This window comes from Saimiri boliviensis, chromosome 9, assembly GCF_048565385.1.
Source record: "Saimiri boliviensis isolate mSaiBol1 chromosome 9, mSaiBol1.pri, whole genome shotgun sequence".
In the NCBI taxonomy this organism is placed as follows: domain Eukaryota; kingdom Metazoa; phylum Chordata; class Mammalia; order Primates; family Cebidae; genus Saimiri; species Saimiri boliviensis.
This window is the reverse complement of record NC_133457.1, coordinates 39,383,972-39,405,771: the sequence shown is the minus strand read 5'-3', so window position 1 is coordinate 39,405,771 and position 21,800 is coordinate 39,383,972. Positions and strand designations below refer to the sequence as shown.

The 21,800-nt window shown below is 44.4% G+C and overlaps 1 protein-coding gene across 2 annotated transcripts in view; it reads right to left on the bottom strand.

The window, feature by feature from the left end:
- The window catches only part of NR1D2 (nuclear receptor subfamily 1 group D member 2), a 37,336-nt gene extending 21,537 nt beyond the window's left edge, over positions 1–15,799 (bottom strand). Inside the window, exons 1-4 of one of the 2 annotated variants that reach the window (XM_039480345.2) lie at positions 15,490–15,799; positions 4,365–4,631; positions 3,059–3,147; positions 322–466 (exon numbers count right to left, since the gene is read on the bottom strand). In XM_039480345.2, the coding sequence (XP_039336279.1) occupies positions 322–466; positions 3,059–3,147; positions 4,365–4,631; positions 15,490–15,505 (517 nt within the window). In that variant the 5' untranslated portion in view covers positions 15,506–15,799. Of the gene's footprint in view, positions 1–321; positions 467–3,058; positions 3,148–4,364; positions 4,632–13,096; positions 13,633–15,489 lie in introns of those variants that run through there. The other variant, XM_074405731.1, reaches the window with a different exon arrangement.
- Between the last annotated feature and the right edge of the window lie 6,001 nt (positions 15,800–21,800).

Below are 21,800 nucleotides of genomic sequence, written 5' to 3'. Positions count from 1 at the left end.
CCGGCCATATAAAAAATGTTTTTTAAATGCCATCATTTTTAGGAAAAAATAAAAAGTAATCAAATTGCACAGAAAAAAAAATTGGCTCTTTTTAGAAGAAGTGACAACAACAAAAGTTTAGCCAAAAACTGTTTCTGGGATAATGCTAAAATTTGACTTTAATGAATTTGGTGTCCTATAAGGCAACAAAATGCGTTTTCTGAAATTCTGCTTCACCTCAAACACAAGAGGGTCCTTAGTAACTGGCTCATAGCTCTAGTTCATGCTGAGGTATAAAAGCCAAGTACCACTTAAGGAATACTCTTTAAACTGGGAACATACCATCTCTTGACATTCCAACAGAGAGACACTTTTTGAAGCGACATTGCTGACATCTGTTCCTATTCATTCTCATTATAGAACAGTTTTCATTCTTCAGGCACTTCTTGTACTGGATGTTTTGTTGAATACTTCTCCGAAAGAAACCCTATGAACAAGGGAAGATTTGCGTATCCATTTAAAAACACCCGGATGAACTTCTCATTTAACACTGCTCCCATACCTATCTAGTATATATGACTAACTATAGTCCCAGTACATGACTAGCTATCTGGAAAACATTATTATCTTAGAACAGAGGGAAATATAATGTTGACACACAGAATTTAATTAGATTCTTACTGGTATGATTAAGCACCTACACCTACTAGCCAAACAAAATTCTTCTTCCCTTTGGAGATTCTTTGCACTTACCCAAAGCACCCTTGCAACAACCACACCACCCTGATACCAGACCCTGCCTGCAGTCACATTTTCCATCTCATACTTTAATTCACTACAAATTTCAAAACTCTTGAAGTATGAATGACTGATTTTTTTTTTTTTTTTTTTTTTTGAGACAGGGTCTCTCATTCTGTTGCCAAGGCTACAGTGCAGTGGCATGATCACCACTCACTACAGCCCTGACCTCCCTGGCTCAATTAATTCTCCAAACAGAGCCTCTCAAACAGCTGGGACTACAGGCACATGCCACTACACACACACACTAATTTTTGTATATTTTGTAGTGATGGGGTTTCACCATGTTGCCCAGGCTGATCTTGAACTCCTGACCTCAAGTGATCCACCCACCTTGGCCTCCCAAAGTGCTAGGATTACAGGAATGAGCCACTGTACCCCCCACACACCTTTTTTTTTTTTTAATAGACAGGGTCTCACTCTGTTACCCAGGCTGGAGTACAATGACACAATTATAGCTCACTGCAACTTTGAATTCCCAGGTTCAAGCAATCCTCCTGCCTCAGCCTCCCAAGAGCTGAGACTACAGGAATGTGCTACTGCATTCAGCTTTTCTACTTAAGAGGAGTGGTCTTCCTACGTTGCCCAGGTGGGTCTCACACTCCTGGCCTCAGATAATCCTCCAGCTTCCACCTCCCAAAGACCTAGGATTACAGGCCTGAGCCATCCCACCCAGTCTGAATGAGTGCTTCTTAAAAAGATGACTGAGAAATATGTTTCATAGCTATAATCCCTCACTAGAATTGTGGATTACATTCATAGAAGTTGGTCTTTCCCGGATCATTACCTGCTGATACTGCCAAGGCCTACTTACACATGCCATAAGTCACTGACTACATGTCAGCAACAGGTAAGTGTTACAACACACACCAACGGACCAGCTAACTATCCAAGGAAAGAGAGTTCCCAACTAGATGGTTACCAACAGCCGCCTTTACTCCACAAACAATTCAAGTACATGTTCTGTGACAGGTGTTCAATGATCTCCAGTTTCATGGTTCCAGGGAGGACAGAAAACTCAAGAATGCAATTACCAAAATTATTTTAAACTGCATTTTCCTTTTGTATGACAACTAAACACATTTCACAAATCTACACTAGTAGTCATCGGACACAACATTTTTATATTTTATTATTGTGATACTATACACTTAAGTTGGGTACTACAAGAGCTGAGCTAGACACATTTTGCGAGTACTAAACAGATGTGTATTTATCAAGAATACCCAACCAGCTTATTCAGTATGTGCTTTTATTTTCTGGCTATAAAGGAAGAATAGTGCCTGTCCCAAAATTACTTCACATTTTTGTAAAAAAATAAATATATAGAGAGAGAGAGGGAGAATTTAAACAATGGAAAAATGCTACATCTATTAAAAATACTGACTAATCTCACAAAGTTACCTGGCCATTAAAAGCTAGCAAAATCACAATTCATTCAGAGCCACACTTGAAAATATTTCCTCTCCCATCACGTATATTCATTATCTTGTTTACCCACCATACCTTGCCAAACAGGATTCCTGCTTGCGGCCTCAAGTCAGAGAACAGCAAGAAGCAAGAACATGTGTCTTCGCCACATTAATTTTTGATACTCAGGAGAAAAGATTGGGCGAATTTTTTTAAAAAGGGAGAAAGACTCCCTGTATACAGGTAGGGAGGTAGAGACCATCCCACTTGGAATTATTTGACCAATACTCTAAGACCAATAACTAGGAAATATTCAACTAAACTTAGAAATAAACTAGCTTTCCCAAGGGCTCAACTTATATCAGGATTATTTTACTCACTTGGCATTATTTCTTAAAACATAACATTATTTTAAGTATCTAGGAATTATTCCCAGCTCCCAGTACCTGAAGTGTCAGAAAGTCAAAGCATGTGATGAGATCTAACTCAAAGTTTGGTTTAAACTAAGTTCCAACAAGGCAGGAGTAGTGCCTTGTCTGTTTTGTTCCTTGTTATTTCACTACCACCTAGAACTGTGCTTGACACACTAATGAATTAGCATTTGGTGCACTGGGTGCAAATGCACTAAGTATGTTTAATTAAGATAGCAAATTTACTTTGTTCAAAATCTTAAAGAAAAAAGAAATACTTTCACAGAATTAACATTTTTCAAAACAAGTTATGCTTATATACTACATAAAATCCTTGAAACTTAAAAAGAGCAGCTGACTTCTCACTCTCTCTCAGATTATCAATTGTGGAAATTGGTAAATCTAAACCCAACTTCTTAAATCCCAGAATCAGTAGCTTAAAGAAACAAAGCATGCTTTACCTTACAGCCTTCACAAGCATGAACTCCATAGTGGAATCCTGATGCCACATCCCCACAGACTTTACACAGTAGAACCATGCCACTAAATTCTAGGGCACAAACGGACATGAAGTAAAAAGTCGGAAGAAACACTGAATTTGAGTTTGTTTTTTTCCCAATATTTTATTTCGTTCAACTTGCAAGAGCTTTTAAAAGATACATATCTCCTTTTAGAATGTAAAAGAAAAATCTTTTCAAGTTAAGAGTAATCATAATCGTAACTTTTTTTTTTTTTTTTTTAAGATAGAGTCTCACTCTGTCCTCCAGGCTGGAGGGCAGTGACGTGATCTCAGCTCACTGCAACCTCCACACTTCCCAGGTTCAAGCAATTCTCATGCCTCAGCCTCCCAAGTAGTTGGGACTACAGGCACCCACCACCACACCCAGCTAATTTTTGTATTTTTAGTAGAGATGGGGTTTTGCTATGTTACCCAGGCTGGTCTTTAACGCCTAGGCTCAAGACATCCGCCCCACTCAGTCTCCCAAAGAGCTGGGCTTACAGGCGTGAGCCACCACACCCAGCCATAATTTTCTTTTAAACACAGCTTATGGCACGGACAAAAATACCTCATAGACCTGGATTTTTCCCTTTCCTGACTTTAGAATTACACTGAAATTTTGTAAATTTTATGTTTTTTCCAGACCTGTCAGCAGGAAGTAAGAAATTTTGCAACTTTAGAGTTACTTTACATCATATATGCAATTAGAACTAAGAAAACAATTCTCTGGATAAAAATTAAGAATTCAGGCACAGAAGTCAGTCAATAAAGGCGGAAAGGGATGTCTCTCCACCGACAGCTTTGTCAGTTTACTTCACCTACAGGGGCCAGATAGGTCCAAATCCTACCACTCATTTGGTTATCCCGATCTAACATTTCCTAATCCCAAACATCCCCATCTCCAGTTTCCCTAATGTGACCCCTTCCCACAATGAGCAAGTACTCTGTTCTAGAAACAAGATTCAGTTCTAGTATTCAAGAAGAAAAGTAACCGTAAAATGTGGTAAAAGAGGGTACTCTAGAGGGACCAAGGTCAGGCAGAGTACATAACCACGTACCTTGCCCTGTGGCAAGAATTAATGACAGTCCCTAAGTTATAACTTCTAAAATCATCACTGATTTCTTCTCTAACTACTGATTTATGATTAACCAGCAAAGAGTGAAAACTGTACGCAGAAACATAATGGCCCCCTCTAATGAAAAGCTGATAAAATAAGCCCCATTTTGCAATTAATGGCAACAATCTTTAGAAAACTAAAGTAACTTACTTGTCACACCACTATGACTTTTTGTCATCCCAGGTGCACTGGATTTGCTTGTTTTCACAGAACAATCTATTCGATCATTCTTCAGGATGCCTTCAATACTGGAGAGATCACCATTCTTGGGATTACCATTGGCATCAGAATTAGAGCTATTTGGAGAAGATGGAACAGAAGAGGAAGAGGACTGGAAACTATTCTCAGAACCCTCGCTGTGGCAAGAGGCAGGGCTTGAGGCTGAGCTGGAAGAACTGATATAGGCAATCACACCTCCTGGAAAATGGGAGGAAAATCACATAATTAGATACAAGATAATATGTATTTTTTATTTTTGCAAGTCTCAACAGTAAAGCCATTAACTTTAGAAATAGGATACTGATATGAAATGTTTGCGTACACCAAAAGCAGAAAGCAAAGTATTTCCTTATTTCCCATTATTCGTCCTACTTCTGCAAAGTTCGAAACATATATAACTCCCCCTGATTTAAAAAGGGGCTGGGCTCAGTGGCTCACACCTATAATCCCAGCACTTTGGGAGGCCAAGGCAGGCAGATCATCTGAGGTTGGGAGCTCAAGACTAGTGTAACCCAACATGGAAAAACCCTGTCTCTACTAAAAATACAAAATTAGCTGGGTGTGGTAGCATATGCCTGTAATTCCAACTACTCGGGAGGCGGAGGCAGGAGAATCACTTGAACTCAAGAAGCAGAGGTTGCGGAGAGCCAAGTTCATGCCACTGCACTCCAGCCTGGGCAACAAGAGCGAAACTCTGTCTCAAAAAATTAACTAATTAGTTAAATACAAAGGGAGATGGGCCCGGCACAATGGCTCATGCCTGTAATCATAGCACTTTAGAGGCTGAGGCAGAAGGATTATCGCTTGAGCCCAGAATGCGAGACCAGCCTGGGCAACATAAGGAGACCCTGTTTCTACAAAAAAATTAAAAACTTGCTGAGTGTACTTTGCACCCAGCTCCTCTAGTAGTCCCAACTATGCAGAAGGTTAAGGCAAGAGGATCACTTGAGCCCAGGAGTTCGAGGCTGCAGTGAGCCATGATCATGCCACTGCAGTGTAGACTGGGGACAGAGCAAGGTCTTGCCTCAAAAATAAATAAATAAATAAAAGTGAGAAGGATTTCACTGGGCTTGGATATTCTGAGCACATGAAGCCCTCACACCTAAAGCTTTTCATTTTCCAGTCTTTTCCTAAAAGTACTGAAACATGCTCCTGAGTGACTGGCTTCACTGCTTAAACAAACTGGCCATGAAGAATTGTTGTTCCGGTCTCTTCCTTGCCTCCCATTATACTGTTATCCAACACAATCCCACGAACAATGAATTCATCATTTGCCTTCCCCAACACTTGGCTAAAAGCACAGGTTAATCCAAAACAGATGTAACATTTACAATGGTGGATAAGATAATTTATCTCAAACAGAGATCCTTTCACAGCCCTTGCTCCCATACCTTTCTGTTTGGGCATTCCCAGAAGACGTATGTGGCTATCCACTAACCAATCCCCAGTTCGACACTCTCCCTTCTCCACCCCATTCTGCCATTCATCTCTAGGCAGCTCTTAGGAAATCCAGACTCACTATTTGTTCTGATTCACTCTATAGATGTTAAAGATGCTAGAGGGAAGAATGCATCCTATACCAGAATAACAGTAAGGCTGACGCTAATTCCCTCAACACAGAGCTATTCTCAAAACGTTATTTACAATTTAACATAACCACCACAACCACCCCCCCGAAAACTGGCCCGACCTTTTTTCTTTGAGACAGAGTGTCACTCTGTTGCCCAGGCTGGACTGCAATGTCACGATCTTGGCTTATGGCAACCTCCACCTCCTGGGCCCAGGCAATTCTCCTGCCTCAGCCTCCTGAGTAGCTGGGACTACAGTCACAAGCCACCACTCTCCACAAATTTTTGTATTTTTAGTAAAGACGGGCTTTCCCCATGTTGGTCAGGCTGGTCTTGAACTTCTGACCTCAGATGATCCACTTTTGGCATCTCAAAGTGCTAGGATTAGAGGCGTGAGTCACTGCGCCCAGCCTATCAATCATTTTTAAACAAAAATCCACACAGCAAAATGGTGAGGCCAAAAGAATCCCCAGAAGATAAAAAGACATTTCCATTTACAGACAAGAAAAAAAAAAAAAAAAAAAAAAAAAAAAACAGGCAAAAAGACATTTCCATTTACAGACAAGAAAAAAAAAACAGGCAGAGAAATTTAAAGTCACTTTTAGTCTATCAGGTATTAGATATGAGGTATGTATTTAAGCACCAATTATACATTTTGAGGCTGAGAAACAAACCGCCTAAGGAGGAAAGCACAATCCCAAGTCTCACAGGGTTTGAGTGCAACCCAGAAGGGAAGATAAAACAGGTGCCTACAGGGCCGGGCGCGGTGGCTCACGCCTGTAATCTCAGCACTTTGGGAGGCCAAGGCGGGTGGATCACGAGGTCAAGAGATCAAGGTCATCCTGGTCAATATGGTGAAACCCCGTCTCTACTAAAAATACAAGAGATTAGCTGGGCATGGTGGCAGGTGCCTGTAATCCCAGCTACTCAGGAGGCTGAGGCAGGAGAATTGCCTGAACCCAGGAGGCGGAGGTTGCGGTGAGCCGAGATCGCGCCATTGCACTCCAGCCTGGGCAACAAGAGCGAAACTCCGTCTCAAAAAAAAAAAAAAAAAAACAGGTGCCTACTATGCCAAGAAACACACAATGTTGTTTATCAGACACAAGTTTTTTGTTTTTTTTTTTGAAACAGAGTTTCGCTCTGTCACCTAGGCTGTAGCAGAGTGGCATAACCTCCGTCTCCCAGGTTCAGGCTCCCGCGATTCTCCTGCCTCAGCCTCCTGAGTAGCTGGGACTACAGGCACATGCCACCATGCCTGGTTAACTTTTTCTATTTCTTTTGTTAATAGAGACAAGGTTCCACCATGTTGTCCAGGCTGTTTACAAATTCCTGACCTCAGGTGATTCACCCACCTCCACCCTCAAAATGCTGAGATTCCTTATAGACACAAGCCACCTCGCCCAGCCCAGACACAAATTTAACGTGCATAAATTCAACTATATGCACTTGATTTTTAAAGACAAGAATATCAATAATGTAGACAAATCCATCTATCGTTTTATTCATGAAACCTATGCCTGAAATCAATCATGAGGTCAGAGGTGGGAATCCGCTCTTCCTACCGTCAGACCCACTGTCCACATACTCTCTTGGTATGTGCACCTCACCTGCCAGAGGAAAGTCAGTACTTTACAATTAATATTTTTCCTGCAACGTGGTCCCTAACTACAAGTCAACCATCTCAAAGTGTGGGCCTTGGACCAGGGGAATCAGTATCACCCAGAATCTCTTAGAAATGCAAATCATCAGGCTCCACTCCACACCTACTGCATCAGAAACTTTAATAAGCCCTGTGGTGACTCTCATGCACATCCAAGTTTGAAGAACACTGCCACAAGCCAACTACTTCATCTGTGCTCCCTAGATGACAAAGTGACCAACGGTAGTTTTCATCTACCATTCATTTTAAAATCTAAAAGCTCCAAGGCCGGGCACAGTGGCTCACGCCTGTAATCCCAGCACTTTGGGAGGCCGAGGCGGACAGATCATGAGGTCAAGAGATAGAGACCATCCTGGCCAACATGGTGAAACCTTGTCACTACTAAAATATAAAAATTAGCTGGGCATGGTTGTACGTACCTGTAGTCCCAGCTACTCGGTACGCTGAGGCAGGAGAATTGCTTGAACCCAGGAGGCGGAGGTTGCAGCGAGCCGAGATCGCACCACTGCACTCCAGCCTGGCACCTGGCTACAGAGTGAGACTCTGTCTCAAAAAAATAAATAATAAATAAATAAAATCTAAAAGCTCCAAAACTACAAACACAAGAAGATTCCCAACTTTGAGTTTATTTTCATCACCCAGAGAAATTATGTAAAATACTTATCCTCAAAACTAGCTGGTGCTTTCTCAAAATACATGTTTCCAAAGCTGTGCCCAGACTGGAGAAGACATCCTCAGAAATGTGAATTTTTAGCAAGTTCTCCAAGCATTTGCACACTGAAGTTTAAAAATGGCTACAATCAGTGAATTCAAACACAAATTGGCCCATAGTTTTAAAGAGTGATGTTTTCATCAATACAACTGCCAGAATATCATTAATACCCTGTAAATCCAGAGAAACCATTTTAAACTGGAAACCTAGCCAGTGCCATGTTACTAGGTGAAACCATTGTGCTGTCTTTATAAAACTTTAGAGATCTTAAGTCTAATTAGAAATTCCAGGTATTGCCGGGCGTGGTGGCTTAAGCCTGTAATCCCAGCACTTTGGGAGGCCCGAGGCAGGTGGATCACGAGGTCAAGAGATCGAGACCATCCTGGTCAACAAGGTGAAACCTCGTCTCTACTAAAAATACAAAAAATTAGCTGGGCATGGTGGTGCGTGCCTGCAATCCCAGCTACTCAGGAGGCTGAGGTAGGAGAACTGCCTGAATCCAGGAGGCGGAGGTTGCAGTGAGCCGAGATCGCGCCATTGCACTCCAGCCTGGGTAACAACAGCGAAACTCCGTCTCAAAAAAAAAAAAAAAGAAAAAAGAAATTCCAGGTATTAGCACACAGCTACTTTTTTCACACGTATCTCCACTCAGAATAAGACACTGTACAAAGACAAATGCTCTTAGTCCTCAAACACCATTGAAGTTTCACAGCTATGTGTCTTCTCTAAAACCAGTGTCTTAGGTACTAAATTCTCACCTAACATCTAAGGAAAATTAAATTAAATTAAAAAAAGAAAGGCATGTTTTTCCTTGGAAGTGAGACTTTGCTAGGGCCTGCACTTTCAGTCACCTAGGTTCACGAGATTTGCTGACTACCTTCACTAAGAAACAAACTTTTAGAAATCAGAGCTATGCAGATGGCTTAAAAATTGGTTGAAAACACTGATTGGGCAATGGAATGTATTGTAATTAACCAAAAAACAGTTTCCTTTGCAAAAGCTTCAATATCCATCCTAAAAAAAATTACTGGGCTATTATTACCAATCCAGTTAAGACCCAATTCCTGTTTTAAGAATTAACAAGAATTTGAGCCGGGCACCAGAGAATCAAACAGGACCCACAGAGGTAGCTGCATTCTTCTAACAAGACCTTCAGTATTGATTTAGTTGTCTTAGCAACCACTCTTGCTACTAGACACCCAACTGCGAACCTGATTGTTAGCAACTCAAATGAGTTAATTTCCTAGAAGGTAAGGAGTACATCTAGTAGTTCCTTCACCTAATGAATAGAGGAAAGTGAAACTACAAGTCACCAAGTACCTACTGGATGTCAGGAACAAAATGACACAATCTCATCCTCACAGGAAGAACTCTGTGAATTAACTTTCCTTAACTCATTTTTGCAATCAAGGAGCTCAGAGCTCAGAGAGGATAAGTCAGCCAGCCACTAAGTGGCAGGCCAGAGTTTAAAGTCAAGGTTGTCCAATTCCAAAGCACAAATTGTTATTTGGTGAGAAAACCTGAGCAAGCAAGTGACTTTCAACCTTTCTAAACCTGAGTCATCTTCTGTAAAATTGGAGTAGCTGTCAGTTATTACAAGACTGAAATGAAATGGTGTTCATAAAAAAGATTATTAAAGTACTTTTTACATACACTGTTTTGATGATAAAGTAAGAAAAGTAAAAATCCCCAAACCAGCAAGTCCCAACACCTCCAGGAAACAGGCAGAATTTACCTCTTAGAAACCTTGAGCTAAAATTAGCTGAGGCAGTCTTCTCTATTTCAGTTGAAAGAGACCCTGGACCCGGGCCAGGTTCCCATGCTAGCGCTTACCCAGCGGTCAACTTCAGACAAGCCGTAAGTCAATATCCAATTTTGTACTGCTAGGAAGCACTACTATTCCTGTATGTACTGGGCTTGCCCATCATCAAAACCCACCCAACTCCCACTGTCCATGATCCTAGAAAGTATGTTTGACTTCAAATCATAACTGTATTTTTCTGCATGGTGACTTAGAACCAAACATTTTAATCACCAAGAAGCTCTAGTTTCCTCATTTTTAAAGTGTTATAAATAATTCCTACTCAAAGGTGGCAGAGTAGATCTAACTGAAGCACTAAACTTCCAATTATGTCCTGGGTGTCAGGGCTCCAGAGAACAGCATGGTCCTTTCCCTAAAATGTCTTACATGTCAACTGGGGAAACACCTACATTAGCAGTAATGTTTCATACAAATGATTGTGAACTGCTGAGAATCATACTAAAGAGGGCAGAGATCAAGAGGGGCAACACATCCAAGGTGACAATATCTAAGTGGGGAATTGAGGGCTGTGTAAATTATTGAACGATGTATCACAGAAGAGATATCTTTTAAATGGGGTGACAAAAAAATGGTGTTTTGTTTTTTGGGGTGTTTTTGAGATGGAGTCTTGCTCTTTCGTCCAGGCTGGAGTGCAGTGGTGCAACTTGGCTCACTGCAACCTCCACCTCCCAGGATCAAGCGATTCTCCTGCCTCAGCCTCCTGAGTAGCTAGGATTACAGGTGCGTGCCACCACACCTGGATTTTTTTTTTTTTTTTTTTTTTTTTTTTTAGTAGAGACGGGGTTTCACCTTGCAATTCAGGCTGGTCTCAAACACCTGACCTTGTGATCCACCTACCTCAGCCTCCCAAAGTGCTGAGATTACAGGTGTGACCTACCACGCCCAGCCAAAATGGGGTTTTTTGGGTGTGTGTTTTTTTTGTTTTTTTTTTTTTTTGAGATGAAGTTTCACTCTGTCGCCCAGGCTGGAGTGCACTGCAACCTCTGCCTCCTGGTACCATCAAGCAATTCTCCTGCCTCAGCCTCCTGAGTAGCTGGGATTATGGGTGCCCGCTACCACCTGGCTAATTTTTGTATTTTTACTAGAGATGAGGTTTCACCACGTTGGCCAGGCTGGTCTCAAACTCCTGACCTCAAATGATCTGCCCACCTCGGCCTCCCAAAGTGCTGAGATTACAGATGTGAGCCACTAAACCCAGCCAAGTGAGTCTTATTTTGTACAACAGACAGTATTTTTATCTCCAAATAAATTATTGGAGAAGGGAGTTCAAAGTGTAATCTCATGTCTGGAAACAAGCCAGCAGGACTAAAGAGAGGACTGATAAAACTGGGAGGTCCTACAGATGACTGTCCTTTTCCACCAGCTATAACCTACATATATCACTGCAAACTAAGTGGGACCCAGACACACGCTGTATGGCCTTCACCCCCAAGAAGACAGGGCCACTAAGTTGTGCACCAGTCTTCAAATGGTATGCAGATACAGTGCAGCACAGTAGTTAGCAGTTTATGTTCCCAAGTAAACTTCGTGGATTCAAAATCTGCCTCTACTACTTGCCTGGGTAAGTTATTTAATTACTTAGCCCCTCATCATTAAGATGGTGGCAACAGCACCTTCCTTCATGGAATTAACGTGAGGAACACATGTAAAAGGCCTGGCAGAGTAAGAAGCTGGTAATTATTTGTCATCATTATACTAGAAGAGTTCCATCAGAATAGTTCAGGCCAAACTAATGCTCTCTATCCATACTTTACCTCATTTTTTAATGTGTCTTAAGGATCTAGTGGTTTCTTTGTAGGTTATTTCTACACCACCTTTTGAATCTTTTTTTTTTTTTTTTGAGATGGAGTTTCGCTCATTACCCAGGCTGGAGTGCAATGGCCCGATCTTGGCTCACCACAACCTCCACCTCCTGGGTTCAACCAATTCTCCTGCCTCAGCCTCCCGAGTAGCTGGGACTACAGGCACGCACCACCATACCCAGCTCATATTTGTATTTTTAGTAGAGACAGGGTTTCACCTTGTTGACCAGGATGGTCTCGATCTCTCAACCTCGTGATCCACCCGCCTCGGCCTCCCAAAGTGCTGGGATTATAGGCATGAGCCACAATGCCCGGCCGTTGAATCTCTTAATCCTACTGATCAGTAGAGCACCTTCTTACTTCATTTCAGATTCTTGCTTTTCCTAGCTCCAAGTAGAGACTTCTTTGCCCCCATGTCTCCTAATTTTTTCCAAGTTTTTCCCCTCACTGTTTTCACATCTGTTACTCATGGGGCAAGCACAGAGCTGTCATGAAGGGCAGTAAGATTATATGATCACTGGTTCAATGATTGTCAATTGATATCAAGTTAGAAAGAAGGACTGAGGTGTGCCCCACAGCACTGAATCTGGCCCCACCTTGGTCAATGTTTACAAAAATTCGAAAGTTAAAGGGCGTTTTTTTGTTTTTTTTTTTTTGATACAGTTTCACTCTTGTCGCCCAGGCTGAAGTGCAATGGCGCCATCTCAGTTCACTGCAAGCCCCGCCTCCCATGTTCAAGCTATTCTCCTGCCTCAACCTCCTGAGTAGCTGGGATTACAGGCACCCACCACCATTCCTGGTTAATTTTTGTACTTTTAGTAGGGACGGGGTTTCGCCATGCTGGCCAGGCTGGTCTCGAACTCCTGACCTCAGGTGACCCACCCTCCTCAGACTCTCAAAGTGCTGGGATTACAGGAGTGAGCCACCACGCCCAGCCAGTTAAAGAAAATTCTTATTAGACCTCCCGTGTACAGATAGATGGTAGAAACTTAAAATACTGGGTAGTAGCTTGTGACAGCCTTAAATTTAAGGCCAAAAGAACAAGAGAAAATTTAAGAATGATCATTGCACATTCCTACACTTCAGGTCATGCAATTACCTGCATCACGAATGAAATCTAGCTTCATAATAGTTCACATGAAAGGTCCTAGTTGATTGCAGTTACTGTGAGTCAGCAAAGCAACATGCCAAAATAACTAAGTCTGCCAGGGAATTCATTTGCAGCAGGATCCAAGACAAAGAGGGCGACTTGGAACTTGATAATTATCCAACTACTTCCACAAGGGCTTTTTCACTTCTGGGTGCTCCATCCCAAAGGGTAACAAGGATGAGTGACCAGAAAAAAATAACGCTGGGCAAAGACCAAGAGATAAGAACTGAAAATGGAAGAACTGGAGGGTTAAGGAGATGGTCAACATTCACTCGGAGCAATTTCTATAATGTGTACTCCATAAGGCAAGATTTTGATCAGCGAAGTATTGGAAGAGGGCTCAAACCAGATAAAAACTTCCTAATTGAGCCAGCCCTTTTGAGGCTGCAAAGCTATTAGAATTCATGCTAAAGGCTGGCTTAAAGAGCCTGGCCCTGATCACCTCTAAATTCTAACATGTAAAAGTTTTGTGGGTTGTTTTTTTTTTTTTTTTTTTCTTTTTTGAGACGGAGTTTCGCTCTTGTTGCCCAGGCTGGAGTGCAATGGCGCGATCTCGGCTCACCGCAACCTCCGCCTCCTGGGTTCAGGCAATTCTCCTGCCTCAGCCTCCTGAGTAGCTGGGATTACAGGCACACGCCACCATGCCCAGCTAATTTCTAGTATTTTTAGTAGAAACGGGTTTTCACCATGTTGACCAGGATGGTCTCGATCTCTGGACCTCGTGATCCACCCGCCTCGGCCTCCCAAAGTGCTGGGATTACAGGCTTGAGCCACCGCGCCCCGCCTAACATGTAAAAGTTTAATTCTATGACAGACTTAAACTTTTTAAATACTCTCAAAGGCTAAATAGGCACATTAGGTAATTAAAACACAATTAGATACAGATTTTTGTGAGGTAGGTTAAAAAATAAGTAAATTTAAAAAATAAGTACATAAAACACAATTAGAAAATGGCTTTATTTTTACTGTTGATGAAAAGTTCACAATATACTTATTAAGGAGGCACGATTCTTAGAGACGCTTATTAACTCAAAAATTAAAACAAAAGCTGGCTGTTTCCATAACCTCACTTACTTCAGGTCTGCCCCACCATTTGTCTGGGCACCCTATTGTTCTCTGGCAATTTAACAAAATCTGACAAGAAAAATATTTATAAAGCCAAATTCTCTTGATCAGATTCAGGAAAGGTCAGCGACCCTCGGGTTAATTTTAATTTAAATGAAGAATGAGCAGTCATACATGGTGTTAGTGTCACCTATGATCACCTGAGTCATCCTGACCGTAAATGAACTGCACGCTCAGCTCCGGGCGTGACCTGTTTACAGGAAAACCCCAGCCCGAGGGGATCGGGGAGGTTTTTAAGACTGCGGGTGCTTGAGACAACAGGCCGAGTCCTAGAGGAAACGGTGTGGTTTTGTTGTTGTTGTAAACGGCTGGCTTCGTAACAGGTGCGGTGCTACCCAGTCAGCCGGAATCGCTGCACCTCGGAGCTCCCGCGAGCGTATCCCTTCGGGAAAGCCCCAAGCCCACCCCGAGCGCCTCCTTCCGCCAGCAGCACGCCCCCGCCCCGCACTTCCTCCTCGGGATCTGCAAGGTGTGCAGCTGCCAGCCTCCTCGCGTGCCGGGGTCGTGTGGCTCCCGCAGAGCCCGCGGCTTGGGGTGACCTCCCTTAAGGGCGAGCGGCCTCCGGGGCACTGCGGCGTCAGCGCCCGCCTCGGGGCCGCCCAGCCGCGAGGCTCAGCGGGCGCGCACGCGCGGCCTCCTCCGCAGTGTGCAACCCCGCGGGGGAGGAGGGAATCGCGGCGACGTCACTGCCCCGAGGCTTCCTAAGGGGCGGGGCCTCCCGGGAGGCTGCGGCGCTCCCCAGCCAGCGCGCGCCCGCGCGCGCGCCCGCCCCCACGTGTCCCTGCGGCCCCGGGGAATGTGGGTCAGGGAGCCGAGCGGCCTCACGTGTCCCCGCCCGCCGCCGCCGCCTCAGCGCCCATTATGTAATGCCGCGTCACGCGCCCGGCCAGCCAACCGGCGCCCGCGCGCCGCCGAACGTAAACACAGCGCGCACGTGGCTCGCGCGGCCGGGCCATGTGAGGGGGGGCCGGGCCGGGCGCCGCCGGGCCGCGCTGCGGCTTTGCAAGGAATCGGGACGGCGGGCGCGGGGCGGGACGGCGGGCGCGGGGCGGCCCGGGGGGCGACGGAAACCGAGCCCGAGGCAGGCACGCGGCGCGCAGCAGCCCACCCCGCCCCACCGGCCTTGGGGACACCGCCTGCCGCCGCATTCCGAAGTGCCCCGCGGGCTCCGAGCGCTCCCTCCCGCCATCCCCCACCCGCCGCAGTCCGGCTCTTACCCGCATTCACCTCCATGGTGCCCTCGCGGAGGGGTCCGAGGCCGCCCGCTTCCCGTAGAGGGGGCAGCGCCGCCGCCGTCGCCTCAGCGCCGCGCCGCCCCAGGCTGGAAGCAGCGGTGGTCGCGGGGCCCCCTCATGGGCCGAGCGGGCGGGGCGCCCGGGCCCCGGGCCTCGCAGCGCAGAGCGGGCTGCAGCGAGAGAGGGTGGCGGCGGCCGGCGAGCGGCGCTCCTCGCGGGGTCCCTGACAACAAAAGCGGCGGCGCGGCGGCTTCCTGCAGCCAGCGCACCGCGGCGGCGAGGGCGGCTGACGGGGAGGGCAGCCGCGACCATGTGACCCGCGCACACACCCCCTCCCTCCGCCCGCCCTCGGCCGGCCGCTGCGGCGACTCCGCCCCGCCGCTCCCCTGCCTCCCTCCCTCCCGCTTCCCGGCTCCGCGGCATCCCTTTTCTCCTGAGCTTCCCACTTTTCCCCTTCCTCCTCCTTGCCGAGCCCCTCCTCTTCCCCCGTTTTCCCCTCCGCGCCGTAATCCTCTTCGCCGCCGCATACTCCTCCCCTCCTCCTCCCAGCTGCCCTTCCCGCCTCTGGCCGGGCCCCGCTCCATGCCCTGCTCCCCAGCCCTCCGCCCCGCACCTGGTCGCTCTCCGGTCCAGGCGGTGGCTAGGCGCCGAGCAGGGGTGCTTTCCAGGACCCCGGCTGGCTTGGGCTTGCGCAACCCCCGGCCTCCCCTCTGCTGCCACCCGACCGACCTCCGAATGCTGCTCTCTGAGGACAGACCCTTCCTTTTTCCTCCGCACCCCCTAGGTGATTTATCCAATCTCATAGCTTAAGTAGTCCTCTGTTCTGGTGATTCGCAGATTTATATTTCAAGCCAAGACCCCTTTCCTGATCTCCACATTCCTACTTTCATCAGCCCGTTTGATTATGCTCCTTTTTTGCATCTCAAATTTTAGGCGAGCGTACGCGTGTGTCCGAACTCAGCTAACTGCACTCAAGATCTGGGCATTTCACCTTGAGTGTAAATTTTGGATCAAAAGAAAATGCTGTAAACAAACTGTATGCGTGCTGAGGTGAATTCTGATGGAAAGCGCATTGATTCCCGCAATTTAAAAGCATTGCTAAAGTAAGATGGGCTGACAGAGGCATGAACAGATGAATATAGTGAGATGTTACACTTAGGCGATGGGGATATGACATTCCTTGAAAAAAATCTTCGCAGTTTGCTCTGAAATTTTTCAGTATAGAGTGTGGGGGAAAATGTCACGTGCAAAACATATTTACATGTGCAACACCCTGTTTCCCCACCACCAGCTTTCTTCACCATACCAATCTTTACTATTTTGGTAAATCTCCAAGTTCCTGAAGCCAGCAAAATTGTTTCTCTCCTCACACTCACTCTTACTGCCTTTCATTATCCATTCAATCCGTTAGCAAATCTGAGCTAGTCTACCTTCAAAATATGTCCAACACCTGTTTCTCACCGTTGGCATTGCTAAAGCAAACCATTCTGTCTTGTCTCAGTTATTGCTATGGTTCCCTAACTAGGAGACTGCTCTTTGGGTCCTCCTACAGTCGCTTCTCCCCAACAGTCATCGTGTTACTTTTAAAATGTAAATAAGATCTGATTACTTTGCTCACCTCCAGTGGCTTCATGTTACACTTTGAGAAAATTCAACGACTTACCTTGACCTGCTTCACCGTGCAAGGATGTGGGTCCTGCTTCTCTTTCCAAGGCTCTCTTGATGCCCAAACCGGTCTAAACACAGTTCCCTAACCACAGTAGCCCTCTTTTCTCCACTACCTCAGGGCTTTATCGCCCCCCTGTGATGCTGATGCAAGAGTTCCCCAGGCCACACTTACAGGTTGCTTGCTTGCTTTTTAATTTTTATGTGTCAACTACCATCTACTTCTACACAGCTGAAATGAGGTTAATATGAACGGTTTAGAAGGCAGAAACGAAATCATAAAAGAGGATACCACTCTAAAAAGGCTATGTACTGTATGATTCCAAGTATATATACATATGACATTCTAGAAAAGGCAAAACTGTGGGGACAGTAAAAATAGCAGTGGTTACTAGACGTTATAGAGGAGGGAGGGATGAATAGAACACAGAGGATTTTCAGGGCAGGGAAACTATTCTGTATGATACTATAATGGTGAATACATGTTTTTATATGTTTGTCAATACCCATAGAACCTACAGCGTCAAGGGTGAGCCCTGGCTGGGCGCAGTGACTCACACCTGTAATCCCAGCACTTTGGGAGGCTGAGGTGGGAGGATCACTGAGCCCAGGTGTTGGAGACTAGCCTAGGCAACGTGGCAAAACTTCGTCTCTACAAAAATTAGCCAGGTTTGGTGGTGTGCACCTGTATTCCCAGCTACTCAAGAGGCTGATGATGCAGGAAGATCTCTTGAGCTGGGAGGAAGAAGCTGCAGTGAGTCATGATCTCCCCAGTGCTCTCTAGCCTGGGTGACAGACCAAGGAGATCCCATCTCAAAAAAAAAAAAAGTCAACTATGACTTTGAATGATAAATCAGCATAGGTTCATCAGTGCTGACAGATGTACCACTGGGGTGCAGGATGTTTGATAGTGGGAGAAGCTGTGCATTTGTGGAGGCAGCAGGTGCTTGGGAACTCTGGAGTTCACAGTTTTGCTGTGATCTTCAAACTGCTCTAGGCCAGGCGTGGTGGCTCATGCCTGTAATCCCAGCACTTTGAGAGGCCAAGGCAGTCAGATCACTTGAGGCCAGGAGTTCAAGACCAACCTGGCCAACATGGTGAAACCTGTCTCTACTAAAAATACAAAAATTAACTGGACATGGTAACACAGGCCTGTAATCCCAGCCACTGGGGAGGCTGAGTCACGAGAATCCCTTGAACCCGGGAGGCGGAGTTTATCATGAGCCGAGATCACACCACTGCACTCTGGCCTGGGCAACAGAGCAAAACTCTGTCTCAAATAAATAATAAAGGCTATTTTAAAATGTGTAAGAGGTTACCACTATTTAAATTTGTAAAGAAGAATGTAAGTGAAAAATAGCCATTGCAAACCTCAGGGTTTCTTACAGACTGCCTTCTTCCTATGAGACTTTGGAAATAACTATCAGAGGCTGTAGAGCTATAACCCAAGTCAATCACCAGCCACACCACTGGCCACTGGAAATTTGCTGGGCTCCTCGGTGCCAGAAGATGCTCAGCAGTACCCAGCGTGCTGCAGTGGAAATTGCCTTTTGCTGCTGTCATTCCAGGGAGCCTCATTTATTAATCCTGTGGTATCTATGGCTCAGTCTGTTGGGATTCTCAGAATATTCATAGTGGATTTCTGCCTACTCAACCTTCCTCATTCTGAACAAAATAACTCTGTTGAATGAAGTGCTGTGTCTTCAAAAGTTATCTGTTAAAAATGCAAATTACTTCCTGGGAAAGCTGCCTCATTAGCCCTTGCATACAATTAACAGAGCTTGCAAAACAACACAAGATAGGGTCATCTAGATGTGAATAAAGGAAAAAAGAGCCTCAATATTAGAGTCCTCTCATCCCAAACTCAAGTAAAATAGGCCAAGTGGTGCCCTGCAGTATGAGGATCTAGATGAAGGAGGGACATTAGGAAAAAAAAAAGAAAGAAAGAAAGATGGAGTCTGTTAAAGATAAGGCCAATTAAAAGCATTTTAGGTCATTCCTCATTTTAAAATATTCCAATGAATCCTGCTAGCTCCTAATACCAAAACAACATGCCACTTAAACTGCCTTTTCTATGCCCTAGATCAGCAGTTCTCAAACTTTCAATCTCAGAACTCCTCTACAGTCTTAAAATTATTAAAGACCACAGAGTGCTTTTGTGTGTGTGTGGTTTATATCAAGATCTACTTATTAGAAATGAAAACAGAGAAATTTAAAACACAAAAAAATTTCAAGCATATTTGTCTCAGAGCAGTGACATCATCACATAGCAACAAATAGCTCAGGCAGTTTGCTCTGCCACAGCAAATTGCAATTGCCATTCATCACATTTGTGACTTACCTTCTTCCAGACTATTTTTCTCTTTACCGTTCCATTCATAGTATTAGCTTCTAATATTGCTCTACAATTCTGCATCAATAATATGTCTATATTTTAAATTTAAAACTTTGTCTAAACTTAATTTTTAACTAGGAAAAATGATTTTGTTATAATGAAATAATAAAAATGTCTGTTTATGATTTATGTATCACTATGTAAATTATGTCTTCTCATTTGATGTCTTCGTAAGATATTCAAATAAACACATTCCACTATTACATCTGTGCATAGAAAAAAACTCATTTAAACTGAATCAATCCGTCGACACCAACAAGGTGTTTTTGGGCAAGGCTGGAAACAGTGCACCACTCCAGTGCACACACTACAATGCAATGATAATAGCTTATGAGATGCTGCAGTTAAACACAGTCCGACCAAAACAGTCAAGTTGTGTTTAATGAAAAAAAAAAATGCTTCACACTGTTGCAGGGTTATTTTTGTATTTTTTTAAGAAACAGGTCTGGCTTTATCACCCGATCTCCAGAACAGTAGTACAATCATAACTCACTGCAGCTTCAAACTCATGGCCTCAAGAGATGCTCCCGCCTCAGCCTTTCAATTAGCTAGCACCACAGGTGGGTGCCACCACACCCTAATAACTTTTTAAAATATTTTGTAGAGGTGGGAGTCTCACTATGTTGCACAGGCTAGTCTTGAATTCATGGCCTCAAGCAGTCCTCCCACCTCAGCCTCTCAGAGTGCTGGGGTTACAGATGTGAGAATACCCACCCAGTCAGTTTTAAATTTAAATTAGTTAAAATGAAATAAAATTCAAAATTTAATTACTTAGTTGCACCCACATTCCAAGTGTCAATAGCCACATGTGACTAGTGGCAACCAGATTGATCATTACAGATTTAGAGGCTTTCTTCATCTTCCTGAGTCAGTTTGATAAATTATTATTCTAGGAGTTTGTCCATGTTGTATAAACTTTCACATTTAATAGGATAAAGTTGTTTATATCCTCTTACCTCTTTGATCAATATCAACTCTAGTTTATCATTCTTAATTCTGTTTATTTGTGCTTTTTCTTTCTTGATCAGTGCTACTGAACTTTTATCTACTTTGTCAACTTTTTCAGTGGCCTAATTTTTTGCTTTATTGAGTCACTAAATTTGTTTTTAGTTTCATTGATTTCTGCTCTTTATCTTGATCTCTATCCTTCATTTTATTTTAATCTTATTTTTCTCATTTCTTGATTTGGACATTTATCATATATATTTGTTCAATTAGCCAGAGTCAGTTTATCTTGTTTGTAACTAAGGAAACCTCACTGATAGAATTATTTTGAATCACTCTCACCTGTTTTAGGGAACATTCCAGTCAACTACTGCAGTATAACAAATCACCCCATAACTTAGTGGTTTAAAATAACAGCATTATTTTCTTATCTCTGATGACATCTGTTGGTCAGGAAGCTGGGAAGCTCTTGGCCAGGCATTGCTGGCTCAGGGTCTTTTGGCAATCAGACAGTGCGTGGAGCTGGAACAGCACAGGGATGGAGCTGCTAGGGGCTAGCTGAGCATTTCCCTCTTTGGGTAGTTTCAGCGCTTCTCCACAGGATCGCTACACGTGGGCTACTTTGGACTTCCTCACAACATGGCAGCCTCAGGGCAGTCAGACTGCTTACAGAACAGTTCGGGGTTCCAATCCAAGTGTTCCATGGGATAAGGCAGAAGTCGCATCACCTTTTCTGATCATACCTCAGAAGTCATGTGGCCTGAATTTTGCTGCATTATTGGTTAAAAGGGAGTCATAAGCACACCCAGATCCAAAGGTAGGGGTCATAGACTTCATCTCTTTATAATGGTAGCATCAAGGTCATATCTTGAATAGGGTAAGAGATGGAATATATTCTTGCAACTATCGTTGTTCAACAGGAAACAATTTTAAAGAATCACAAACGTACACAGTGCACCCTGACTTAAGGACATATTTTGTTACAATTTTAAGGTGGCTGGGCACAGTGGCTCACACTTGTAATCACAGCATTTTGGGAGGCCGAGGTGGAAGGATGGCTTAAGACCAAGAGTTTGAGACCATCCTGGGGAAGGGAGACCCCTGTCTCTATAAAAACTTTAAAAATTAGTTGGGTGTGGTGGCTCCCGCTCGAGGTCCCAACTACTCAGGAGTCTGAGATGGGAGGATCATTTGAGCCTGGGAGGTAGAGGCTGTGGTGAGTGGTGCTTGCAGTACTACACTCCAGCCTGGGCAACAAATGAGACCCTGTCTCTTAAAAAAAAAAAAA